The following is a 26037-nucleotide window of genomic DNA, read 5'->3' on the forward strand; positions in this document are numbered from 1 at the left end:
TCCATGCCGTTCATACATATCCTGGCAAAGCATATTCACACCTTTATCATAATGTGACAAGTACTAGGTACCAATTTAAGTAGATAAAATCAGCTTTAAGTTCAGTAAAATCTAGAAAAGTTAATATTTTTGCTACTTACAATCAGTGATATCACACTCCATCAACTTACGTTCCATTTGTTTTTCCAGGAAGAAACCATCTAGTACCTGGAATAAAACAGCATTAAAATCGAATTTTTCCTTGTCCCAGGAAAGCATATTCCAGTTAGACCAACACTGAGGTAAACTATCAAAGCAGTCTAAGCCTATCCTGGAATTGTCCTGATTGGTCCTGACAGTTTAATGATGATATGCCTAACCTTGTGTATGCAGAGTGCCCCGCTGCATCCATCAAACAAGAATATTTGTATTAGATCATGTGTACAAAAGGTTGTTATGACCAAGTGTGTTTTCCACAGAATCTATGATTATCAGTAATGCCAGTGGAGAAAAATAAGGGTTTCTATGTCTTTCTTCTTGTAGGGAACTTGGAGAGATTCCTGTTTCCACCTCCAGCTAACTCTGTGAAAATACATAGTGATCAATCCAAGTATGAAATTCATCTGACATGAAGAAACTGACAAAAATAAGCAACACTGCAGAGGTGAGCTGTTACTAACCATGGTATAGAAGTATACCTGATGCGTTATTTGTGCTACCTGGATCTATTTCTAAGACACACTCCAATAACCACTTTCCCTCCATTTGTGTGCGTGTGTGTGTGTGTAAACTTCACTGTTTGTTCTATGTATTAAGCAGATGCTTATAATACTCTTTAAACATTCACCAGCAAGCTATGATAAATCTTCCTACTTCTCTAACAACTGGCTTGTGCCTGGAACATCCACTATCAGCCTCTTATACCATTGCTGCAAGAACATGGGAACATCCTTCGGGCTTCCAGAACAAGTTTACAGAAAATAAAAATAGAAGATTGCCCCCCTCATTGCTGCTACAGTTAGAGGAAGTTGTCAACGGGAGGTCTGCAGCCAAGCAAGTTTATCTTGTAAGTGTTTTCTAAGTCAGGAATAGAAACTGAAATGTGGGAAGCAATTGTACAGAAAGAGGTACTAGGGATGGAGATTACGATCTTGTGGGAAACCAAGTGACTCTTTGGAAGACATTCATTTCAAAAGACACGTGAACCCTTAAAGATTTTGTCACAGGGAAGTTATTTGCTCGGAATTTTCCCCTTTTTTCAATGCACTAACAACTTGAAATACTGCTGACATATGCTGGCATCTGACTGACAGGACAAAAGCACTGTGCACTGCTGCAATAAAAACACCCTTGTGTTACCCATATTTAGCTTTTGTTTCTTTTTCTTCAGCTCAAGCTAGCTGGAATGGAGACAGCCAAATGTATTTAGTCCTTGGGACAAGGAAGTCCTGGCATACTTCAGGAATATCCTCCTTCAAATATGCTGGAGGGTGGAGACTGGAATCCACACGCTCCGGTGCATGTGCAATTAGCATCCACGTGAGGCAGGGCTCAGGTGGATCATTTCTCCTGCTTCTGTGTACCTTCGTATTACAGCCCAGGTCCTCGTCTAACAAAAACCTTTGTGTTTCAAGGAGATGAGCTGGCTTCTGCCTGCTGAAAATAGCTAAGGATCTGCTCCTTGGCTCTGGTCCCTGCTGGGGCTGCTGGGAATTCCCATGGTGTTGCAACAGAGGACAGACATGCTCCTTTTCATCTCCAGCTAAAAAAAATAATTTAAAAAAATAATGATTTTAACTCCCAGATAGAGCGACCTCTCTGAGTTGTGCTCGGCAGTGCCGCCAGGAAGGGGTGCATAACGAACAACAAAACAATCTTGTGCCTGTCTGTCCAGTGGCAACATCTGTATCGTGTTAGCAATGCTCAGACTCTTGAAATGATAAGTCTCTCAGGTTGAACTTAGCTGTGTAACTTCATTCCATGCATGCAAGTAGCTTATAATTCTGCCTCAAGCCTTCTCATTACTCTTGCCTTCAGGATGAAGTTAGATTCTTCTTGTCGTGGAGGAAAAGAGCTGAAGTACAAGAGAAAATTTCATCTTTAATTAATTTGTCTTGGTCCCTTATGCTTCTGAAATAATACCAGTGCTCCTGAAGTTAAGTATTCACACGGATATTTGTTATATGCAAATAGACTTTCTGAAGTTTTATTTGAAGTACCTGTAATTCTTAACCCATACTCCTCACTAATACATTTTTATTAAAGATCCCACTCACCACATATATGAGCCAGACAGCAGGTTGATACTCCTGGGCAATGTAAATAAAATTGATTAAAACACACATCAGCACATCTTCAAAGTGTGAAGAGGGGTCTTTCAAGCAATAGCATCACACTTTCTTTGAAACTAGTGGTAGCGGTGTAGATACTCGGCTGGTTTGAACTTGGAGAGTAGCACGAGGGGAATTATTTCCCTACCATGGTTAAATCTTAAAAAAAAAAAAAAAAAAAAAAAAAAAACCTTGTGGGAGTCAAGTTGCACCTCATTTTGTGAGAGCTTCAAACCTGATGCTTCCAAGGGCAGTCTTGTGGGAAATAAGAAAGGTATTTGTAGAGGGATGGAGATGTGAAGGCATCTGTTACAGACCAGTCCACAGGTTGCCTGAACCCATACCGCAGTCCTTGCAATTCTTTGTTCTCATAAGATTTAAAGAGAAATACAAGTGCTGAACACATCCAGAGCATTACATAGCTTTAAGGCAGTAACTTACACCTCGTGGTTTTGCAATGAGCATACATGTGTTTTGTCATCAAAACCATGCAGGTATCGCATAGCCCTGGTAGAGCATCTCTTTCCCCCAGATGTTAAAGGTTAAATCATGCAGTGTCTTCCAACTCTTAAAGGCAAATGAAAGTGCTTAATTGGCCCAGATGTAGTCACTTACACAATTATAAAGCAAAATAAGGTAGCTGACATTAAAGGCCATGGATGTGGAATCCATAAAAATGTGATAACTTGTTCCAGCTGTGATTTCCCAAACAGCAATTTTCATGACTTTTTCTGCACATCGTTCCCATGAATTCATCTGAAACACTGTATGGCGGTCAGAAAACCAGAAAAGAGCTGAAGTTTCCCATTTCTCCAGAGTAGTTTCTGGGGCCAGATACCCTTCCAAGAGCAGCTAGAGGGAGATAAGATCTGAATATAGAATTTTCAAGGAAAAAATATCCTTTTGTAGGATTAAAAAAGCATGACTAGCTTATTCACTTCCACTCCTTCACCCTACTTTTTTGCAGCATGAGAAGATGGGCATCTCTGCCACGCCAGAGAGCTCAGTAACTAATTCTCAACATCTTTCCCAAGATGCTGCAGAGCCCTATTTTCACCAGACATAGCTATGTGGTTACTTACCCAGTTGAAGAAAAAAAAAATAATGATGAAAACAAGGCTTAATCAAAAGAAGGAAGCTGGAGCAGAACTAAAATAAATACTTGCTTTAACCTGTCTAGTTTTATCCTTTTCATGACTTGGACTAGACAGGTTATTCTCAACCTATTTGCCCAGGGAGCATGAAGTAGGTGTGTGTCTATAAAGTAGACCCTTCCCCTTGAAATCTTCTGATGGTTTATTCAGGACAAGCAACTCTCCATCTCTTAAGAATTCCTTATTGGGCTAAGGTGACTACTGATTTCTTAGCCAGTTTTTGCCACCAGCTACCTATGCATGTACAGAGGCCCACAGAGGGTACAAAGACCCCTAATGCTGATAGACACCCCCCCAGGGCTTACTGACCTGGTTTAGAAACCACATCTCACAGAATGATCTTGGCCCTAGCCAGATCATGTCTGCTGGTCAACACTTGAAACTTTTATTGGCTTGCTTGTGCGAGGTAAAGCATGCCAAGGCAGTCATGCCAGTAAAAGCTCAGCAAGAATACATAATTATAAAGATGCCTTTCACAGCTACAGCTTATTTCAGCCCCCTCACTGAAATGAGATGCAATATTACAAGAACTTTGGGTAGAGCTGAGTTCATACTGGGGCTGTTGCTGTTACTGTAGCTGTTTTAATCATAATCATGCAGTTAAAGCAGAAAAAAAAATCTTGCGCTATTCTTTCAACTGAGAAGACAGACATTTTTCATCACTCCTTCTAAAATCATTTCCCTCTGTTTTGAGGTATGGTTTGAGGCAAGCGCTCCAGATCCTCTGTCAAGCTTGGGTCTCTTTGATGATCCCTTTCAGCTCCTGTTCCACTTTATTTGAAGCTTAATGCAGTAGGAAATTTGGCCTCATAAATTTTAGAAATGCTGTGTATTTATCTAGTATTACTATAACCTGAGATGCATTTTAATTTTTGATGTCACTAATCACTTCCTTCATACAGAAAAACATGCTGCCATGGTGAAACTATGATTTTTTGACAGGAAAACATCAGAGAGGAACACCAGGGAAGTGTAAAGATTTCCTTCCTTTATAATGCTTGCTGAGTGATACATCTTTGAACAAGTCACTGACATGTGTCCCTTCTTGTTATAGAGTATATAACAAAATGAACGCACCTCACAGGAGCTTTCTGAGGACTCGTGCTTGTAAAGCCCTTTTGAGGATGAAAAGCATTATATAAGTATTGAGCGCTAATCTCAGGCATGTGGTCAAGTCGTGCACATTCAAAGTAAAAACCTTTCTAATAACATCCATCTGCATCTTGAATACAAGAAAGAAATTGTAAGACAGCCTGTCAATGATCAAGGCTTTTGCATGCAGCTCACCCTACTGTTTGGCTGCTGGCTAGCCTCGAGAGTCCACAGAGGAAAATGGCTCTGAAGGAAGGAATGCGCATGTTAAGCAGAGGGCAGCTTTTGTGAAGGGTGAGAAAAATAAGGCAAACACCCTCAGCTGCCAAAGTGCTCCCTGGTACCCAGAGGAATGAAGCGAGATGGAAGGGGAGGAAGAAATGGCAGTAGGCAGGAGCCCTCTCTTCTCTCTAAGAATGCTAGCCTGTATGCCCTAAACACTGAAATAAAACACATTTCTACTTCGGGACCAGCCTGCTTTGCATTAAGGACATTTCTCTGTGGAGAGGCTGAGAGAAGTCAGGGAAAGATTTATTTGGAGCTGCAGCACCTAAGCCAACCAAGAATGTATGCCAATCTCCAAAACTGTATTAATGCTACCACAAAGTCCTTCAGAATGGTTTGTGGGTCAATGCAGTACAATCAGAGGAGGCCCTGAGGAGGCCCCCATGGCTCTTTTTCAGGTGGCATGACCTGTTTATTCATCAGGACTTCCTTCACCACCAGACCAGTGCTGCTGGCATGCAGGGCACTGGCTCCCTGGCTCCTCTAGCACTGCATGCAGAATCATCAGAAAACCCTCTGATATATCCAATGTTAAAAGGATCCCCCTTACTTCCTATCTCCAGTCATGTATGGATTAAGTTCACTCAGGCTGTGCCTCAGCTGTGCTGCAGCAAACACAGAGTTTCAGCCAACAGCCCTCCTTCACTTCCCACAGCACCTTGGTCTCGCTTTTTTCCTATGATGCTTCAGGCACTACCTACCTCAGATGCAGCAAGGTTTAATTAAGTCATATACGCAGGAATTAAACTAATAACAAGAAAATCTCCATCTATCATCATCTATTTAGAAAATTTCATCTGGAAAGCTTTCTAGTCTCCCATTAAAATGTTTACATGCAAGAGTTTTCTCCTCTAATAAATTGGAATTTACCTTTGGGTAGTACCTTTTATTCTAATAGCCTGTCTTTACTGAAAAGTTGATTCCAGTCATGACTCACACGTTGTCTTTCATTCAAATTCCTGCCATATCCAAAAAGCCCAGAATTAAATATTCAAGTGGCTTTTAATTCACATTATCTTGCCACAGATCAATTCAGCATGACTCATCAACTAACATGGTCAATAATTAATGTGGCTGCACATCATCTACATCAGGCTTCTCTTAGTCCTCTTGCATCTTCCTACAGTTTGCTCTGAGAGCCATTCGATGAGCTGGGGCTCACCAGAGCATGTGCTTCACAGAAGAGTTCAGTCCATTAAAATGAAAAAGAAAAAAAAAAAAAAAAAAAAGGAAAAAAAAAAAAAAAGAAATTTTGAATATGCTCTTGGAAGTGTTGAGGATACAAAAGATGAGTCCTGATGAGTCTTGCTACTATGGTATATGGTGCTACTAACCCCAGCATTTGATGTCCTGACCTCCCCCTCTACAGCAGGGATGGCAGAAGAGCACAAGCCTTCAGCTCAGTTGCTCCAGCCCCCAGCCTGGCATCTTAACTCCAGGTCTTTGCAGCTGGAGCTGAGATGCCACACTACAGACTGGAGGAGGAACGATTCACCTCGGTGGGAGCATTCTGGTCTTTGGAGGAGGGGGAGTGAGAGAGCTACCCACTGGTGTGAAACTGCCACGCTGCATCCAGGCAGTGGCTCCAGCACACAGCCAGGCCCAAATAATTAGCAATATTGATATCTGCTACCAAGAACTCCCAGTAAGCAAAACATACAGGTTTTCTTTCAGCTTTTCAGCAGAAAACCCTGTCAGTGAGTTCACATATTCTCTTATATCATAGATTGCTGCATCCAGCTACCAGAGTTGTTCATTTAGAAATGTTTTAAGAAACTACCAGGTCCAAGTAGGCAGAAAAGGCAGAACTCATGCTGCAGCGTTGCCTCCTTTCTGCCTCCATCTCAGAGACACAGCCCTGCAGCAAGGTGGCTCCTTTGCATGCCCCAAGGGAGTCCTGACACATCCTGTGCGGCTGCTTCAAAACTAGATGCACTTTTGCAAGCCTTTTAAATGAAATTAGCATTCTTGTTACTGCTGAAGATTTTGAAATCGTATGATCTAATCTGTAATCCACCAAACATAAGGCACATGTGTTTTCCTGTATTTTATCTTTCCATGACTTATTAGGATTTTATATACAAATCATCTATGCCAGTCAAAAAGGTGGCTTTTTACTCTCCTAAATAGGTACATAACATTGACTGTAAAATAAGTTTGTGTAGTGTAAAGACACACGAGAAAAGTAAAGGCTATCCCCCTTACTGTAGGGAGCCGAACAATGCCAGCTTCAGCAGATGGAAAGAAGCGCAGCACCAGGTGCAAGCACAACACCTCTTCAGCTACGCTTGTACTTGAAATGGCTAGACTTTTCCACAAAGACGAGTGGGAAGACGAAGCCAACCCTCAAGCCTGGCCCCAGAAGCAAGGTACTGCGGCCTGCCTCCACTCAGTGCGGACGCTAACTGGAGGCTGCACCCAGGAGGCCCTGGCCAGGCCAGGAGGAGGCTTGGTGTGCTCCCAACCCTGCACGGTGGAGAATGAAGCCATCTGGCTGCAAAGCTCTGGGGAGAGGCTGCAGGGGAGGCACGGGGGGGGGGAGGGGGAGGAGGAGGAGGAGTGAGGAATGGGGGAACAGGCCTCAAACAGGAGGGGAGAGCTGACAAGCCAGGCTGGGAGGAGCAGCTGGAGGGTCAAGAGGAGGAGCCAGGAGCAAAATGTGGTTGAGCAAGTAACCTGTGATGATTCAGAGCCCAGTGTCCACCAGCCTGGGTCTTACTCAGAAGATCAGAATTTGCCAGAAGTCATGCACTGACAAGCATCTCCAATCATACTCCTAGATACTCCCCATTACCCTGTAGGGAAGGTTGCGAAAAAGCAAGCTATTTTATTGATACTAAAAGAAAGCCTCAATACACAAATCAGAGCTGTCACGCATGTTTAACTGGAGTGTCAACGAACGCTGTGTTATCCTTGATTACTTGTTAATTACAAGTCTTATCAGCTCAGATGTGGTTGGAGACATACTGGGAGTCTCTGCAGAGCGTTTTTAATATTACACATATTGCCGTGGCAGAGAGGGTTTGTATTACACCATTGCAGTCCCTTTGGGATCGCACACCCGTAGGAAGGGCTCATGCCCTAAGGTGTTTACAAATGAAAGAAAAAAGAGGAGACAGCAGATGGAATCAGCAGCTGGAGTATCTGCAGGAAATAAGGCGGCTCTGACAGGCACGCCAGCGAGACTTTTATCTGGGAGTCTTATTCTGTATCTTTTGCCAGCACACACACACACACACAAATAATAATAATTGGTGAACCAGAGAAAAGGAGCTCTAGAGAAGGAGCAGCATGTGCCTACGGAGATCATTTTCATGGTGTGGAGTATCCTGAAGAGTCATAAGTGATGTTGCCATCATTTTAGAGAAAGAACCCACTGGGCAGCAAATGGTAATAAAACCCCCAAAACATCAGGGTCTTTACAACTGAACAATTCCTAAAGACACATCATTTTACTTGTTAGCAGGCAGTTTCCATAAGACTTATTGCACCCATTGAGGTGTCAGCTGAGGATGTCCTGACGTCATGGTGTCAGAACCCCATCGGAGCCTGGGGGACGATATGTCACAAGGCACCCATCCCCAGTACTCAGAGGAGGGGACAGCCAGCCACTGTCACCACGATGGGCAGAGGAACCAAGGTGCAGAAGAGCTGGGACCCTCTCCAGGCAGGGAGAGCCCGCTCCAAGCCTCCCTCCCCTACCAGAGTCACCAAGGGCTTGGCCCTGATGGAGGCGAGGATGGTGTTCTCAGGTAGGTTGCAATGCCGGGATCCTCCACCCCAAAAAAAGGTCTGCTAACAAGTGCCACACTTTTTATTTCATTGGACAGTTTGAAGCCTAGAGAGAAATCTATGTCCTTTGCTTACATATTTTATACCAAGTATGTAGGTATTTTTCAAGCATAAGGGGTTATTTATTGTGCACAAGACGCACATGTGCACACACACAGAGATTCTGATGTGAACTGAAGACTTATTCAATTTGTAGCTTTTGTGCTCTGCTCAGCAGTTCTCATTCATTACTTTAAAAGCATGCCCTGCACCTGCCTATTGATGAAACCCCCCTCGCAGGGCTGGAGAAGAGAGCGTGATTCTCTTCTGGGGGTCTGAATGAAAGCCTCCTGCTGACAGCAAGCGAGGATTCCCCCGTGTTCCTGGTTAGCCGCAATTACTGCGATGTCTTCCTACTACAACCCCATCTGAATTTCAAGCATATCAGCTTTAAAAAGCAGGCTCAAGAACAAAGCTGATGGAGTGAAAAAAAAAAAGTATTTTTTGTATCTGAATTTGTCTTGGGGCCTGTTTTTCCATCACAGTGTGAATCACGACCATCACTAAATGATTTTTGAGTAATAAAAATTTAGAGATGATAATTTTAGTGCACTTGTATCTTGTAATAGTTAAACAATGATGTTAGAAACTACTTCAATATTCTGATTCTTCCTCAAATTCCAAAATACTACAGACAATATTTGGATGGCATATATTGTTTCAAAATACGGTATATTCATTTCATTATCACCAAATGTATGAGTATATGCCCTTCAAGTTACCCACTACAGTAGTTTTCTGCTCTGGGGGTACAAGTCACAGGAATATAATGACTGCGGTTTGGGGTCAGATCAAGAATTTATATAATCCAATATCCTTTCCAAAACTGCTCTTAAATCTCAGTCACAATTTTTGCTTTAAAGCCTCTTTGCAGTGAAAGGTGACTCAATTTGGCCATGAACTGTGAAAAAGAAGTTCCTTTGAAGTTTTAAATCTATTCCTGGCAATTTAATTCTAGTTTTTGTTTTATGAAATGTTGCAATTGTTCCTTATTCGCCTCCTTCAGAACAGTTATTATTTAATAGCTCTCTACTACAGCCCCTTCAGTCACTTCAGAGACTAGAAGAGAGTAAAATTTATTCAGGCTTCCTGAAAATGTAGAGTCAAATCCATTTGCTTTGATTCCAGATTACTGTTAATTATCAGCTGCTAAGATTAACAGAGGGGCACAGGCAGATACGTACACCCACTCCAATCACTTTCAGTACCTTTTCTCGTTTTAAGAAATCCTTTCTTGGTAAGAATGGGGAAGCAGAGCAGCACACAATACTCCAGACAGAGGTACAGTGCCGATATATTTGGTGGCACAATACCTGGAGGCTGAGTTGCCTTCTTGCTGTGACCCAGCACAACACCATCCCCACTCCTTGTCAGAAGGAGTAGGTAGTGGTGTAACAGCATGGCGTAAGCTGTGCAAGTAGCAACTGGTGACAAGAACAGCCTGCCTTATCTGTTCAGCTCTTTTACAGCATTGCTAATACCATTAAAAAAAAAAAAAAAAAGTGAGTTTTAGAAAAATGTCATGGTAGATAAACCTATTTTGATACAACCTCTGTGCTCCTTACTGAGCAAAGAGTTTTTTTTTTTTTTTTTTTTTTTTTTTTTCCCTACCAAAGAGCCATTCTACCCTGTCTTTTTATCTAATATCATGAAATTAATGGTAAGATTGCTGTTACTCCCAGTGGATGGTGGATTATTATCTCTTAGGAGCGTATGTTTTCTGCGGAAAGCATTTTTCCTCAGAAACTAATCTTGGAGAGTGCTCTGGACCCTTCTTGCTGACTGTCCTCAATCAAATAAGGTTGCAGCAGCATTGTGTGGCACCAGCATTGCTCTTGTGAGGGATTTCTGCCAGGCAATTCCGAGACAAGAGTAACAGTCAAGGTTATTTTTAAAACACCAGAAGTAACTTAATCGTGGCAACATAATCGCCAATCAAGAATGCACAGCTTGCTATTAGTGACACTGATATCTTGTAAAATGAAAAGCAAACTGCACCTGATTATTTATAGGGTTCTGGTGCTTGTAATGAAACAAGCACGTTATTGCAGATTTACAAGTTAGCAGATTGATTCAAAATTAACATGTTATTCATATGCATTTTACGGCTCTCGAGATAAAGAAGCAAGCACCTACATTTCAAGTCCCTAATAATCTGGATAGGTCTATGATTATCACTCCACTGCCAATGGCTTAGATTTTTTTTTTTTTTTTTAATTACCTGAACTCCTTAAAAATAAATTAGGATTTATTTCTGTAATGGTATCTGTAAGTTTCTTCGCTGTGATTTCAACAAAACAGCTGTCTCTTTTGTCATGATCTGATTTCTCAGAAGTAGCATGCTCACATACCTTCACAGTTATGTCCTAACATTTCTACCAGTTCAAGCCAGGTCTCCTGACCCAACTGGCAACCTGACGGTAAAAAGGGATTTCTCCTTATCACATAGCCTCAGAAAACATTGTTTCAAGGAAGCAAAGATGATAAAACAGACAAATGGTAAACCTGACCTAGCAGGACTTCTTCACTGTATCTTTTCAGTCTTTCTTGCAGACAATCCTGATTAACTGCTTGAGTGAGGTGACAGAAAAGTAAAGTTAGCTTTTATTTCTTCTGCTCTCTTCCAGCCACAGGCTCTGAATCACAGTCAGTAGAAAAAGCTGAGCAAATAAAAGCAGAGTTAAATACTACTTGAAGTATGTTCAGCTGGTATATGTCACCTTTGAAGATATCTAACCAACGTATTAAGATGACACTTCTTGTGTCTAAGTGCCTCATTATCTTCCTAACATATATGTAAGGAAGGAAAGCACTAAAGAAGAAACAACTACCAAGGGACTGAACTCACAAACTCTGCACAGAGCATGGGCTATTTGTGATTTCAGATCCTCCAGGAGGCTCAGATGGGGAGACCTGAGCCACCCTTCAGAACCTGCCTTTCTATGCTGACAGCCCTGACCCCAGGCCTGCAGGCGGCCCCACCAGGACCCAGAGGCATTTGCCCACGGGAGCACAGCTCCCGGTGCTGCTCCCTGCTCTCCTCGGGATGATGCTGGCTTCAACACTCCTGATTGTCAGCCACCGGTTCCCATCTCGCACTGTTTGTTTTGGCACAACTGTTTCCCTCCCCCAAGGCCACATGGAAAATAAGATCAGGGAAGTGATGTGTGTTAAAAATAACAAGGGAAGGGAGAAAAAAAAAAAAATTACCATGTGGTTGAGAAACAGTTGTTTCAGCAATGGGCAGTCATGGGTAGGCAGGCAGAGCAGCTGAAGCTGGCTTCACTGGTGCCAATAAAAGGTGTGTGGCATTACATCCAGCCCTGGCTGGGTGCAAAAAAAAAGAAAAAAAAAAAGTGGGAGACAGACACTCTTCTGCTTCCGCTGTCCCTCATGAGTGGTTACCTCCAATTACTTGTTACTACTTGGTGCTTCTCAAGAGGAGATACACTTGGTGAACAAAAGATGGAAAGCAGTTTATGATGCTGAATCTCTTCCTCCACCTTCTGAAGAAAATAATGGAAATAAAACAAGACTGAAAGACATGCTCACATTTGGAGTAATGTTTGAAATTATAGTCTGTGAATAAGAAATCTAGCACCCAGTGTGACTTGGCTTACCACTTTTAAGACGGAACAGAAAGCTGGTTTATCTTTGATTAGGTTTTCTATGCTTTTAAACATACCCAACTAGCATGTGTGCTTGCTAGGGAATGAGACTGCTAGGAGTGATTTATTAATTTACACTAAGGTAATACAATTTGATGCCCTAACTTATAATTACTATTTCAGCAGGAACAACAAAGCCAAAAAGGAAAACCAGTCTCAGTGTTATTTGAATAATTGTCACTCTTACCACCCTCTCTCCCCTCATTCATCGCTCTGGGAACCTACCCTCAGCTTTCTCCAAAACCTTGATCAAATAGATGTCTTTCACTCTGCCTAGAGAATCAGTGCATCTGGACCAAGGGAGGGAGCATAATGCAGAGATTTCAAGTCTCCACAGAGCATATGCTGCCAGCAGCACCTCTCTTTATCTGACCAAGAATAGCCTGCTCGAACGCCTTTGCTAAGCCAAAACTGTTGAGAGGCAGTCCCTCGGGAGCGAAGCCAGGGTTTTTTCCAGTGACAGATATATTCCATCTTCATCCTTATTAACGGAACACTCCTAATTGATTTATTTGTTTACTCTTCCCCTTATTCTACAAAGAAGAAAGAAAGTCTAAACTCTGCTTTCTGTACGACAAACATGAAGGCTTTCCTTACAGAGCATTAATCACAGTGAGAAGCACTGAGAGACTACTTGACTTTCTATTGAATTACAGTTCAATTTCTACAGATTATCCAAAGACACCGTTTCCTCTGAAGCCTGGATGAACAATAACACATGCAATTAGTGGAGGTTCTTCTGCAGAAAGTGGAATGTACAGTCAAATGAGAGTTCAGACTATGGAGACAAAAAATAATAAACCCAATGGAAAAATCAGGACGTAGTTCCAACCTATATTTTCTCTGGCTGCAAAGCAGATTTAAGAGGTTTCTGCTTTTTATTTTTGCACCTATGACACTGTTCACTGCCTCTGCAGTCATGCCAATGTGACTGGGGGCTGTGCTGTAAACTGGACCACTGAAACAGGCTTAGTAAAATTTCCCTGTCAACTTTAATTAGTTAAACAATGTCATAAATTATCATGGCCCTGTCATGCATAGCTTGTGGATCCACACAGTGCATCAGCTGTTAACTCAGAGGAGAAGGCTCAGTTTATAGCTGCTTTGCAGAGTTCAGCTGCTACAAACATGGGCACAATGCTAAAGGAAGCAGAGCATGGGCTACCCACGCCTAGTGTGTAGTTCCAGGCTAAATAGGTCTGAAGCTGGTTCTAAAAGGTGCCCTTCCATGGTAAGGCAGACAAAACAAAATTATCAGCCTTTACTGAGAGGCTAACTTGACTTTTAACTGGGCTACCACAGTCTTTGCTTCAACTGTCTCTGCACATAGTGATCTATTTTAAGTTAATATGGATCCTGAGAAGACATATGGCTTGGAAATGAATCCCTTGCCTATGATAGGAGTCCTGTATTATCTACACTTGAAAGTTCAACTGGATTAACATATAATTATAGAAGCTATTCTGGAATGACTCCCCAGGCATTTCACAAAAGGAGTTCCTTTCTGTTCTGTTTTGCTTCATTTCCAGTAGTTGCTTGGGAAAAACTCCATATGAAATCTCACCCTCCTGTTTTGCACCTTTATTTTCTGCCAGCTACAGTAGGATGTATTTTTTTCTTCCTCAGCCTGCATCAACATAGCTAATAGCCAAAGCAATAGCATAAATATCAGTAGACCAACAGGGAATTGGTTTAAATCTATACCAGCAATGAAATTGTCTGGCATCATCAGCTGCTGCTCCAGTAGGAGACTGTGTCAGCACACTCTTAATGGCTTGTCCTTTTAACAAAAAACATGGCTTGTGGCTTTTCCAGAGGCTTTCCTCTGCTTTATGACTTCCCATGCTTTATGATTTCTCCCTGCAACAGTTCCAGGACTGAGCCTGTGGTGTAGGAACTCTGCTTGATACCCAAAAACCTGTCCTCCATCATAACCATTAAATATTGCTAGAGCTTTCCTTTTTTTTTTATATATATTTTTTTTTTTCCTAACAAACATACAACACGTGTCTGCTTCTCAGCTGAAAACCTGTGTGAGGTTCATCTGGCTGAATGATATTTGGTGGGTGGCGTGGAACAAAGTCCAAATAATAGAGGTGATGGTGGGAAGGGTGACAAGAGTGTCCTTTCAGTGAGCTGTGATCTTCACAACTTAGTCATGATAAACTTGGGATATCTTTTTTGAAGCTACAATTCAAATGCTTTGTAATAACCATTAAGGCAGACACTGTCTTCATATGCTGACAAGATCTAACAACCCTTGATTTTGGCAGTAAAAATATCAATACTAATCTCAGACTGTAAATCAATGCTGTGAGGACTCTGGTGATTTATGAGTTCCCATAACACTCCTTTGCCCAGTCTGCACAGCTGAGAGGCACAGCCTGCAATCAGGAGCCTTCGGGTTAAGTTTCCAGATATCTATGTTGTGAAAGCAGTTTTCAAAATACATGATTTACTTGTTTATATTTAGTCCATAAAGTCTGAACAGCACCTCATGAACTTCACAGCACCCCTTGCTAAGGACATGATAGCCTCTGTTTTATGGACAGTGAAATGGTGGCGTGGAGGTTACTGGTGAACCTCAGAGTGAATGAAACACTGAGGTCAGCTCTGAGCCTTAGCATTCACCCTTCTGTCTTGATTTTCAACAAGAAAACTCAGGTACTCAGGCTGGCTGGGAACTGTGGTGTTTTCCAGCTAGGTGTCCTACCTGGAGGCTCAGAGGACCAGGAACAGAGCATAGCTTTGCTTCATTGTTCTTGTGCGGTGTCACTTGGATTTGCACCTGACCAGCTGTAATATATATTCACGCCCATTTTGCTTTAAAAAGGCATACCCTTCCTCAATTCTTCAATAGATTTCCTTGTAGACACATCTCTGAATGACCTGAGAAGTGTCACTTAAAAATCACTGGGCTTCATTATTTCAAGTGCCTTTGCACTCAGTGACATTTTAACTTGACAGTGAACTCGATTAAAATGAATTAAAGCTACTTTAATACTGGATTAGAAAGCCTACAGAGACTTAATTTAGTAAACCAAAGCCACTCTATATTTATATCTTCTGCTAATATATATTCATTTCATGGGCTCATTTGTAGGAGTAAAACATTTTCACAGGTGGGCATCCAATCAAAAAAACGTTGCTTTTTGTTTTGTTTCATGTCATGTTCCTTTTCCAATAGCCATGTTTTTAGAGCAGGAAAAGGAAATATTTCAGTGAAAGAAGCCTTGTGTAACCCCCACTCCAGGAGACACTTTAACATAATATAAGCAGTATGATACCTTTGCAAAGTGGAACAGCTATATCCTTGTTGCATTATAAGCAAGATAAAAGGAAATAAAGTTTTTGTTGCTTAGCTCTTTCAGTATGCTATCTAGATAATTACTTTCTCCATCTTTCCTGTCTCTAAGGCCCAGATGCCATACGTGATCACAGAACAAGGAGGGCTGAACACAGTCACTACATAGGAGAGACATCTCCCGCAATAGAGGGTACCAGTGATGCTAACTACTTGTGGCGGCCGGCCTCCTGTTCACGCGCACCACCTCGCAGATCTGACTGCCCTGGAGAAATTGGGTGGGGTGTGAGAGAGCTCAGCCATTTTGCCAGGAAAAATCTCCAGAGCGGAGCGCAGATCAAGGTAAAGAAGATGTCAAAACTGAAAATACCACAACTCCAGAAGGCAGAACAAAGCTGTGCTCTGTTTTGCAGTTTCATCCTGAATTGTCACTAAGGCAGAGACCATTCATGGCCTACACAAGGAACAAGAGAGAATTTAGTGCTTTGATTAAAGACTGTGTTAAACCGAATATCAGCCTGTAGAAGCTTCTAGACATATTTCTGGAACAGTTTGCCCAAATTCAGGCTCCTAGGTAGATGCAGATGCCTGAAAAATAACCTGATTAACCATCCTAAAATAACATAACATATGCTTCAAAGGGCTGGATTTTTCCACATGGCTAGAGCAGAGATGCAGAGGGAGCTGCTTGAAGGAGCAAGCTCTAACATGATGTGAGCCATCAAGTGACGCAGCCTGGCCAATTCCCAAACACTGCAGAGACCCGAAGCATCAGGTGTTCAACCTCTGTGTGACCAGAGCCCTGCAGGGCTTGCATGCTCACAGACATCTGGTAGCTCTGCAAACCCGCATGTGACTCAGTCCCAAGCAGAACCTGGGGAGCAGAAGTAGCTAAGGAACTTCAGACACCTGAATTTCTTCTTGCTCTTTGTTTTGAAACCCTTACACATGCAGCCACAGCTGACTTCAAGGTAATTCTAGTTTGCACAAGGTTATAACTAAAAGTCCCATGGCTTGATTTCTGAAAACAATTTAGTTTTATATATATATATATATATATATATATATATATATATATATATATCATATATATATATAACTTTTTAGTTATATACATATATATATAACTTTTTTCTTGTATATACACACACACAAATTCACATGTGATGATACAAGTGTATTTTAACATTTCTATGTTTGTTGTGTTGTAATTTTAGAAGCCCAAAATGATTAGCTTAGGGCTGTATGAATACATAATACTAACAGTGTTTTTGCCCTACAACAAGCTGTTTCAATATCTAAGGTACTCTTACATTGTGCTGCATTGCTCCCATTGCACACTATATCCTTTCAAGTATACCCTTCTGAAAAATTCAGTTAACACTTACTTTTTCAGAAGTTATCTATGTTTCATAGTTCTTTATGTGTTAGACACCATTATGAAAATGCAAGTAACTCAATAAGAGAAGACAGCGAAAGGAAGAGAAATTCTCCTTCCTAGGAGAAAACAAGCCTGTCGGGCAGAAAGGGAGCTCCCAGAGGGCAGAGCAAGGCACCTAGAAGAAGTAAAAAGAGAAGACTCAGGAACTGGAAATCCATGGTACAAGGATTAGGAAACTGCTAAGAACAGCAGATGCATAGGCTTTTGAAGAGATGAAAAGAGAAACAGCGTCAGGGAGCCAAAGTGAAGCATCTAGATTTTGCACTAATCCGGGAAGCTGATGAAAGGTTTCTAGACCAGGAACAAACCTGAAAGAGAGGGCCCATCCCACATAGGCAGAGTGGTGTGTAACAATCCCTTCAGGGTCCATTTTCTATCTGAATTTTCTGCGGTTGTGAAGTTTGCCTTGACTTAAAATCTATTCATGGGAAACCAGTTTCTGAGTTTGTTTTCTGTACTTCTTGAGCATCTATGAAGAGAAGCTGGAGGGCCACATTGAATCTGTAGCTGATTTGCTGTCCCCTCAAGTAGAAGTGACCAGGCCCTGGGTTATCAGCTGTGAACAGCTGCCCTTTTAGGTCTTCATGGGGATCTTGTTTTCTCTTCCCAAACATACACACTACTTATCACCACCACTACCTCCCCAGAGAGAAAAGCAAGATAGATGGGCAGATAGTCCTGTTTGACCCTTCCACCTGGAAGCAGCAAAGAGTATTTTCCAGTGTATTTTCCCCTACTCACAGCCATTCAATAAAGGAACGCATTCAGTAGCACAGCATGGAAGTAGCTACAGCTAAAGTGTAACAAGTGGATGGAGCTGCTTGGCTGAGTTAACTGGCATTAAAAAGCCTAACTATCAGATACATGTGAAAGGAACTGATAGCTGGTGCTAAACTGATAAATCTTTAATTTCTAGGAGTTGATCCTTTGTGCTTTAATGAAATGCAAGGAGATAAAAGTCAAGAGCATTCAAACACTCTGCAAGCCTCATTTCATCCCTGAGGACACCCTTTCTGCCCTCACTGTGCACCATCTTTCTGGGTCAAACCCTGAATCCTAATCAATCACTCCTCTGAGAAGTCTGAGGAGACGTACAGTCCTGGGAAGAGTTGTTGTATTGACTAACACCTCCTGCCATTACTCAAAGGAACGTTCCACGCTGAAACCAACCTGGTGTGAGTCAGAGCTTGTGACAACACAAATAAGGGTGTGAACATGTATTACACACATCCATAGCCTGTGTGTGTTGGTGTGAGTCATACGCACACACTAGGTTTGTGATACCGCTTTTCAGAAGTCAGTGAAACACAGCTGAATTCTCTTCCATCTTAACCAAAGTGGGGCACACTGGTTTTGAGCCACATGTTCTTCAGTAGCCATTTAGGAAAGACTCATCCAACATGAGGAGGTATGTTCCAAGGGCAATGCCATATGCCAACACACAGCCCAGATTTTAGTAGCAGAGCTGGGAGAGGTTAGGTCTGCCTGATTAGTGGAGAAAGCTGTTAAGAATGTGCTCTTACAACCCGACACCCTCTGCTGCTCTGGTCATGCAAGAGGCCAGCAAAAGCTGAGCTCTGCATGGTATACCTAAGGCCCTCCTGCTTTGATCCTTCCTTCCCTGGGTGGCAAAAAATAGTTACATTTAGCATAATAAAACATTTTATTATTAATAGCTGATAATGGAAAAAAGAGTGAACTCTCCAATATAGAATGAGCTTTTAAGCATTCAACTGCTGTTATTTTTTAACATAGTTAACAGATTTTATAGCTTATTTTGTATTTCTAAGTGGGCTTTTTCTAGGATGGAAAGTTCCAAACCATTTTCTTCACATCAAATCAATAGCAGACATGCAGTCTCTCTCAAATGTCTAAGCATCAGCAAATAATTTCAGTTCTTACATTCCCGGTCTTCAGATATTAGTCAACACAGATTAAATAAAATCTGCTTAGTGAAGTTGTAATAAACAGCTTTTTTTTTTAATTGGAAAAAAAAAAAAAAAGAGCTTTTAGCGCATTGTTTATCATAAGATCTTTAACAATTTAAGCTAAAATCCAGCGCTTATTCTTACCGTTGTTCACACTGTTGAAATACTCTAACCAAGCACATCCGAGACATCCAGCCTTATTAGAATAATGCTTTCAAACATATCGTACAAAGTGGCAATTCTTAACCCTGGCAGAAGCATTGTGAGCTAAGACCCCCAAATTTCAGAAAGTGAAAGCACAGTGCATGCTGAACAATGGCCTTAATGCTGTCACCATAGAGATGACACTTCACAACCCTTATTTATATCTCCTTGATTGCGCCAAACAAATGTGCTCTCTTCATAGACAAGTGCTTTTGGTTCCTTGAGGATGATTTCTCTAGATGACGTTTTGAATAATAGCTTTGTAGGGACATAAACATTATTTTGTAGTACAGTGAATTTTTCAAGATAAAGAATACAGTAACATTTCTGATAGGAGAAATAAAACAACCAGCTAGAATAAATGCAAAGGAAAATCTTTAGTTAAAGTGATCAATGGACAGAACAGATACTGTCTTTGTCTCCACAGAAAAGAATGAAAGAACCTGTTACTTGCATTTGTCCAATGAACTTGAAGATATAGGGGAGGAAATACTTTGGCTAAACAAAAAACATTTTTCTAGGAATGGAAAACCAAAACCACATGTTTTTTCTTTCAAAATAAAAGAAAAAAGATGTTTTAAAACTGTTGTTACAACAGTTTTCTTCCAGTTATATTCATTTTTGCATAAGTTTGCAAAAGTGAGCACGAGTTCATGAACATCATTAGCTGTTTTCCTGTAAATAAAATTATTACAGAAATAATCTATTTCATAATAGAGAAGAAAAATCAATGCAGAAAGCTCAGGAAGACTATGATCCTCCATCTCTAAAAATAACTGTCTTTTGTGCCACACAACCTTATCACAAGAAGTTCTTGTTCTCTCTTTGAGCGATTGTCATAGAGAAGCAACTTCCCTAACAAGCTAAGTATCATGCACATTCATAGTTCTGCATAAGCCCTCACTATTAATAAGGAAAACTAGATATAATAGTAACATTCATACTTCATTTTAATACAAAAAGAGACTTAAAAGCAAAGTTTATACCTTTGGATGAAGGGTATTTAAGTCTAACATAGCTGAGTATGAAATGCCTCTACTGGTCAAAAACAGGTGTGGAGTTTGGCTCATTATTTGTAATTGCAGTCAGCTTCCCACATGTGACTCCTGTTAAGCTCTCAGCTACATCCGAAGGCAGATCGTGTGTGTATATATGTGTGCATACCTTGCATTTGGAGCAAGGAGCTGCTGGTTCACCTAACAGACCCTTCCCACCAACACTGCTATGTGCCCGTCAGAGTGGCATCAGGGTGAGGTATGCTCAATAGCCACTGATTTCAAAAGCTGATTGTTCTATCACATTAACTTTGGCCTCATGCTTGGCCCATATCCCCTGATCCTTGATGTTGCTTGTACTTTCTTGGAACAGCCAGAGTGCCTCTCCAGACACAGGAATGTGGGCACAGGGCAGGTGGTGCCAGGGACTTGTGCTTTTGACCCTGAAGGCCATAGGAATTCAGTTGATTTGAGGCTCATGACTGCATGAAGCTGAGCCTGAGCAGGCACAGCTGATACACAGAGGACAGGTGTGCCTGAGGAACTCTGTTCCTCAAGCTGGGGTAGGCAAAGGTAACCCGGGAGCTTCAGCCTCCCCAAGGCAGGAATTATCTCCCTTTGGTGCAAAAGGTACAGAGCAGTCAAATCTAAATAAAGTTTTCAGAGTGATGTGCTGCTGTTACTTTTACAAGAGTTTTCACACTGAAATGTGCGTGTCTTCCAGAGAAACCCACAGAACAGCTCGGGTTTATCTCCCCTGGCATCTCTGTGAAACAGAGCTGCTACATGCTCTTCTTATCTCTCTACACACCTTATCACGAGAAAAACACACACACACACATCCCCCAGAATGTAAGTTGCAGTGACTGCTGAGACAGATGGTCCCAGCACTGCAGCCTGCAGCAGCATCTGGGGCAGGAAGGAGAGTCTTGTCCCCCTCCCAGCCAGGGAAGTGCTGGCAAGCCCCGATCCCTATCAGCAAACAGGATAAATCCACATGCTGGAGTCCAAGCATTGGTGCCTATACAATGACCTCCTCATAAAGGTTTTAACCAGGCTACTACAGTTCTGTGAGGGAAACACAGTTGTCCTTCAGAGCCATTGTTGCCCTGAGGTTCAGACGTGCTAGTCCTGCAGATGTGGCCCTGGTTCCCATTCACAGAGGGGTCTGTTTTCAGCCTTTGGTCAGGAAGGGGAAGGCTTATTTTTTGAAGTGTATTTCTGAGTCCTTTAGCACAAGACAGACACAGCTTAGCACAGTCCTAAGGAAAACAAATGGAAAGAGGAGAACAGCACAGCAAGAAGGCCCAGTCAGCACAGGTTCACAAAATGCAGGTCGTGCTTGTCCAACCTCATCTCCTTCTGTGATCGTGTGACCAGACTGGTAGATGAGGGAAAGGCTGTTGATGTAGTCTACTTAGACTTCAGCAAAGCCTTTGACATGGTCTCCCACAGTATTCTCCTGGCAAAACTGGCTGTCCATGGCCTAGACAGGTACACTCTTCTCTGGGTAAAGAACTGGCTGAAGGGCCGTGCCTAGCGGGTAGTGGTTAATGGAAGTAAGTCCAGCTGGCGTCCTGTCACAAGTGGTGTCCCCCAGGGGTCGGTACTGGGGCCTACCTTGTTTAATATCTTTACTGATGACCTGGATGAGGGGATTGAGTGTACCCTTGGTAAGTGCAGACAACACCAAGTTGGGAGGTAGTGTTGATCTGCTTGAGGGAAGTGTGGCTCTTCAGAGGGACCTGGATAGGCTGGAGTGCTGAGCTGAAGTGAATGGGATGAGGTTTAATAAGGCCAAGTGCCCGGTCCTGCACTTTGGTCACAATAACCCCATGCAACTCCATAGGCATGGGGCAGAGTGGCTAGAAGACTGTGAAGAGGAAAGGGACCTGGGAGCATTGATCGATGCTCAGCTGAACATGAGCCAGTAGTGTGCCCAGGTGGCCAAGAAGGCCAATGGCATCCTGTCCTGTATTAGAATCAGTATGGCCAACAGGACCAGGGAGGTGATTGTCCCCCTGTACTCAGCCCTGGTGAGGCCGCACCTCGAGTACTGTGTTCAGTTTTGGGTCCCTCACTACAAGAATTACATTGAGGCCCTGGAGCGTGTCCAGAGAAGGACAACAAAACTGGTGAAGGGCCTAGGACACAAGTCCTGTGAGGAGCAGCTGAGGGAACTGGGGTTGTTTTGTCTGGAGAAGAGGAGGCTCAGGAGAGACTTATTGCTCTCTACAACTTCCTGAAGGGAGGTTGTGATGAGGAGAGGGTCGGCCTCTTCTCTCAGGTAACTAATGATAGGACTCGAAGAAATGACCACAAATTGCACCTGGGGAGATCTAGATTAGATATCAGGTCTGATATCTAATAATATCTGATATACTAGATATCAGATGCCTATTTCTCTCAAAGAGTGGTCAGGTGCTGGAACAGCCTACCCAGGGAGGTGGTGGGGTCACCATCCATCACGGTGTTCAAGAAGTACCTGTACAAGATGCTATGAGATATGATTTAGTAGCTTAGTGGGTAGTATTGGTGATAGAAGGATGGCTGGACTAGATGATCTTGTAGGTCCTTTCCAACCATGTGTTTCTATGATTCTATGATTCTATGACATGTGTCTCAGGGGAGGCAAACTAGAGGACATGGGCTAGCTCATTGATCTAAGTATAGCCAGCGCAAATTATGAGCTACAGCTTCAATCCTGCTTGAATCCAATAGGTGAAGGAAAAAGGAATAGCCCAAACAGTTGCTAATGCTTTGTAAACATCTGACATTCTTGCTGTTCAATTGTGCAAGACCTAAACAACCACACAGAGCAAATAAAGCCGAGAAGTCAGAGAGAACAATTCAGCCTTCCTGCTTTGTTGAACTTCAGAGGAGCTGTGATTCAGCTATCTGTACCCACTTTGTCCCAGCATATGGTCTGAGTCCTGCCCTCAGACAGGCTGTATGGGAATTAACATAAAGACTGCTCAGGGTGTGGGTGTTGCTGGCAAGCACACGCGCTGTGCCGCACTGCTGCTCTCCCCAAGACAAATGTAATGCACGTGGCCATCTCACTCAAGCAAGTTAAGTTTAAAAAATACATGTAACTTCTCCTTGGTGGTCAGGCCTCGACATATTTAACAGAGATACCTGCTACCCTGCCCGTGTTGTGCCCCATGATCTCAGAGGCACAGTCTGTCATGGACTTCACATATTATCCCTGTTCTGTTTCCCATTTGTGTCCTTTAGATGCATTTCAAATACTTCCTTACCTTTCTGACAACTGTTCCTCTGCTTAAAAACAGCTGCAGAGACACATTTCTCTAAGTGACACTTTATTGCCTCTTTTGATAATTCTTTACAGAAATTTAAAGGAGTCAAACTGCCGTCAAATTCTTCATCTCTGCAGACCTTGCAGAATGTGGAAACAAGTAATGATTGCCATTTTTTGCTTTCTCTAGCTTTGTTGTCACATTGCCACCTAAGTGGACATACTATATTCTTCCTTCCTGGTACTACAGATGTGCCTTAAGGTTAACATTTTACCTCATTTCTGTTTCTCTTTGACAGAGAGGACTCATTTGGCAGGCTGCTGAAGATCAAGCCACACACCGATACCAAAGTCCATGGTAACCACTTATTTATTGTTGAAAATTCACTCTATTTGCTGCTGTATGAGGATGTTCCTCAGGAGCTCCTGGAATAGGCAAATTATTAGCATACTGGACTGCCAAGCCCAACAGATCTAATAAAAGCCTACTGCTGGCACCCATTGCTGCAGAAAACAATTGAGAATAGAATATATGGCTGATATTTTGTCAAAAACCAATAGGAGTATTCCAGAGCTAAACTACAATGTGTTTCAGGCAACTGGAAGAGCTCTCGGGGGAATATTTAATCCCCTTTGAAGAGAGAGCCCTGTTTCACAGAACACCATTCACTTTTCAATGAGAATTAATTTCTCCATTTACTTTAGTTAATGCATCTCGAAAGAAATCACAGGTTTATAAAGCAGTAATTAGCAACAATCACCTTCAGCTGGGAACATGCTACAGAAATTGTAGAGTGATAGTAGAAAAAGCTCTTATGGGACTAGCAGAGCTGCTCCAGCAAAACCATGTATGTGGAAAGAGCTTGTATTGTGTTAGCAACATAAAGACTTACAGAGGTCCACCATGACCAGGAGCTTTGACTACTGAGGCATTTATAACGCAGACCCAGGTTAAACATGGAGGCATGAAAAGGACTGAGGGCATTTATGGAGAAGAAGAGCTTCACAGGTTTTGTTGCACCTCCTCTCCTTCCCCCTACAATTTTCCACTGGGAAATAGAGTACATTAATGCCTGCAAGCCAATGACATCCCATGGAAAATGGGGCATGCTTAAATTCCCTAGAACTAGCCTAGGAAGCAGCAGGTGATGACTGAAGTGCATCCACCACCACAGCAGGTCTCCGCATGTGCCCACCTGCTACCAGGGCTACCAAAACCCATCCTGCCCCTGCTCAGCAGACGTATCAGTGCCTGCACTGCCTCAGATGCCAGAGCAGCTCTTCCAAGCTGAGCCCCATGTTGCTGGTAGTAGCAGCACTACCAGGAACAGATGGGCCAGCTGGTCTTCAAAAGCTGTAATTGCTCCCTAAACTACAGCATGGGTATGCTCCCTAGTGTGCCAGGAGTAGGAAAGCGTTATGAATTTACTGCTTATTTTGGTTATTACAGTAGTGTGTTGTTGAGACTCTTGTAGGCTGGTGACAAGCTACAACATAAAAAGCGCTACCACAAAATCCCTGATCCAACGATATCTTCAGTCCATCCCTGGATGACAGCCAATGCTGTCAGGCAGCATTGCAGCTTTGCCATTTTTGTAAAGCATTCATAAAGCATGCACCTTATTAAGCACTTTGAAAGTAATCCTGGTTTAAATTGATTGTTGAACAAAGAAGCAGCAGCTTGCTGTTGGGGAATGTTTTATTTGCTTTACATCATAGAAAGGTGGATAGGAAAACAAAGTCACCCAAGCTGGAAACAAATAAATTAAATGCATTCAATTAGCTAATGTAATGTCTCACAATGAGGGCACTATTAGAAAATTAAATTAGCTCTTCCTGGTACGCTGGGATTCTTTAAGTCATTAACACTGTCTTTTTTTTTTTTTTTTTTTTTTTTTTTTATGATACTGTCTGAAATATACAGGGGATTATTTTTCACCATAGCCTCTTCTTTCTTTTCCCTACCATACCTTTCAGTCATGATTCTCTTCAGTCTTATAATCAGTGCTAATATGTGAAAAGTATTTCTAAGCTAAATAACTGGTGAAATTCATGAGTACAAGGAACATATTTCAGATTTTTCTAATGGAACGTGGTGTTCTCAGAGATCAGTTTGATGAGATGTTATATGATTTAGTAGATTCACTGGTTAGAAAAAGGCTTTACTCAAACATACTCACTGGTAGCTTCTTATGCCTTTTTACGGCAAAGCAACTGAAAACAAAAGGTGGAAGTCAATTTTTTTTGTGCAGGACTGCCCTCGCAATGTTACTCTGAATGAGCTCCATCCAACTTGTATTACGTTAATTAATAACAGTGAGGCATTTATTGAGGATAGCTACAGAGTCACCAAGAGCACCTCCCTCACACGTGCCACAGCAGCGTGCTTCATGTGGTGTGGGGGCAGAGACTCCCCATCCTCTCATGCTGTCTCTGTCAGGATGCTGAAGAGCCTCTGGTTAGAAAATGTGGTGCACGATCAGAGACGTCTTTATAACTTCATCTGGTCTTTGCTGAAGAAGCACAGTGAGACAAGACATCCTATGAGTACACACCTGTTCGGTACA

At 42.2% G+C, this 26037-nt stretch overlaps 1 protein-coding gene across 1 annotated transcript in view; it reads left to right on the forward strand.

Annotated features, from left to right (window-relative positions):
- Nucleotides 1-8462: 8462 nt before the first annotated feature.
- The window catches only part of SPMIP2 (sperm microtubule inner protein 2), a gene marked incomplete at both ends in the record, with an annotated part of 37737 nt that continues 20162 nt past the window's right edge, over nt 8463-26037 (forward strand). Inside the window, 3 exons of the mRNA XM_082758630.1 lie at nt 8463-8592; nt 15756-15985; nt 23770-23828. Coding sequence (XP_082614756.1) covers nt 8463-8592; nt 15756-15985; nt 23770-23828 — 419 coding nt within the window. The remainder of the gene's footprint in view (nt 8593-15755; nt 15986-23769; nt 23829-26037) is intronic.

The sequence above is a fragment of the Aythya marila genome, assembly GCF_965140915.1.
Source record: "Aythya marila genome assembly, chromosome: 4".
In the NCBI taxonomy this organism is placed as follows: domain Eukaryota; kingdom Metazoa; phylum Chordata; class Aves; order Anseriformes; family Anatidae; genus Aythya; species Aythya marila.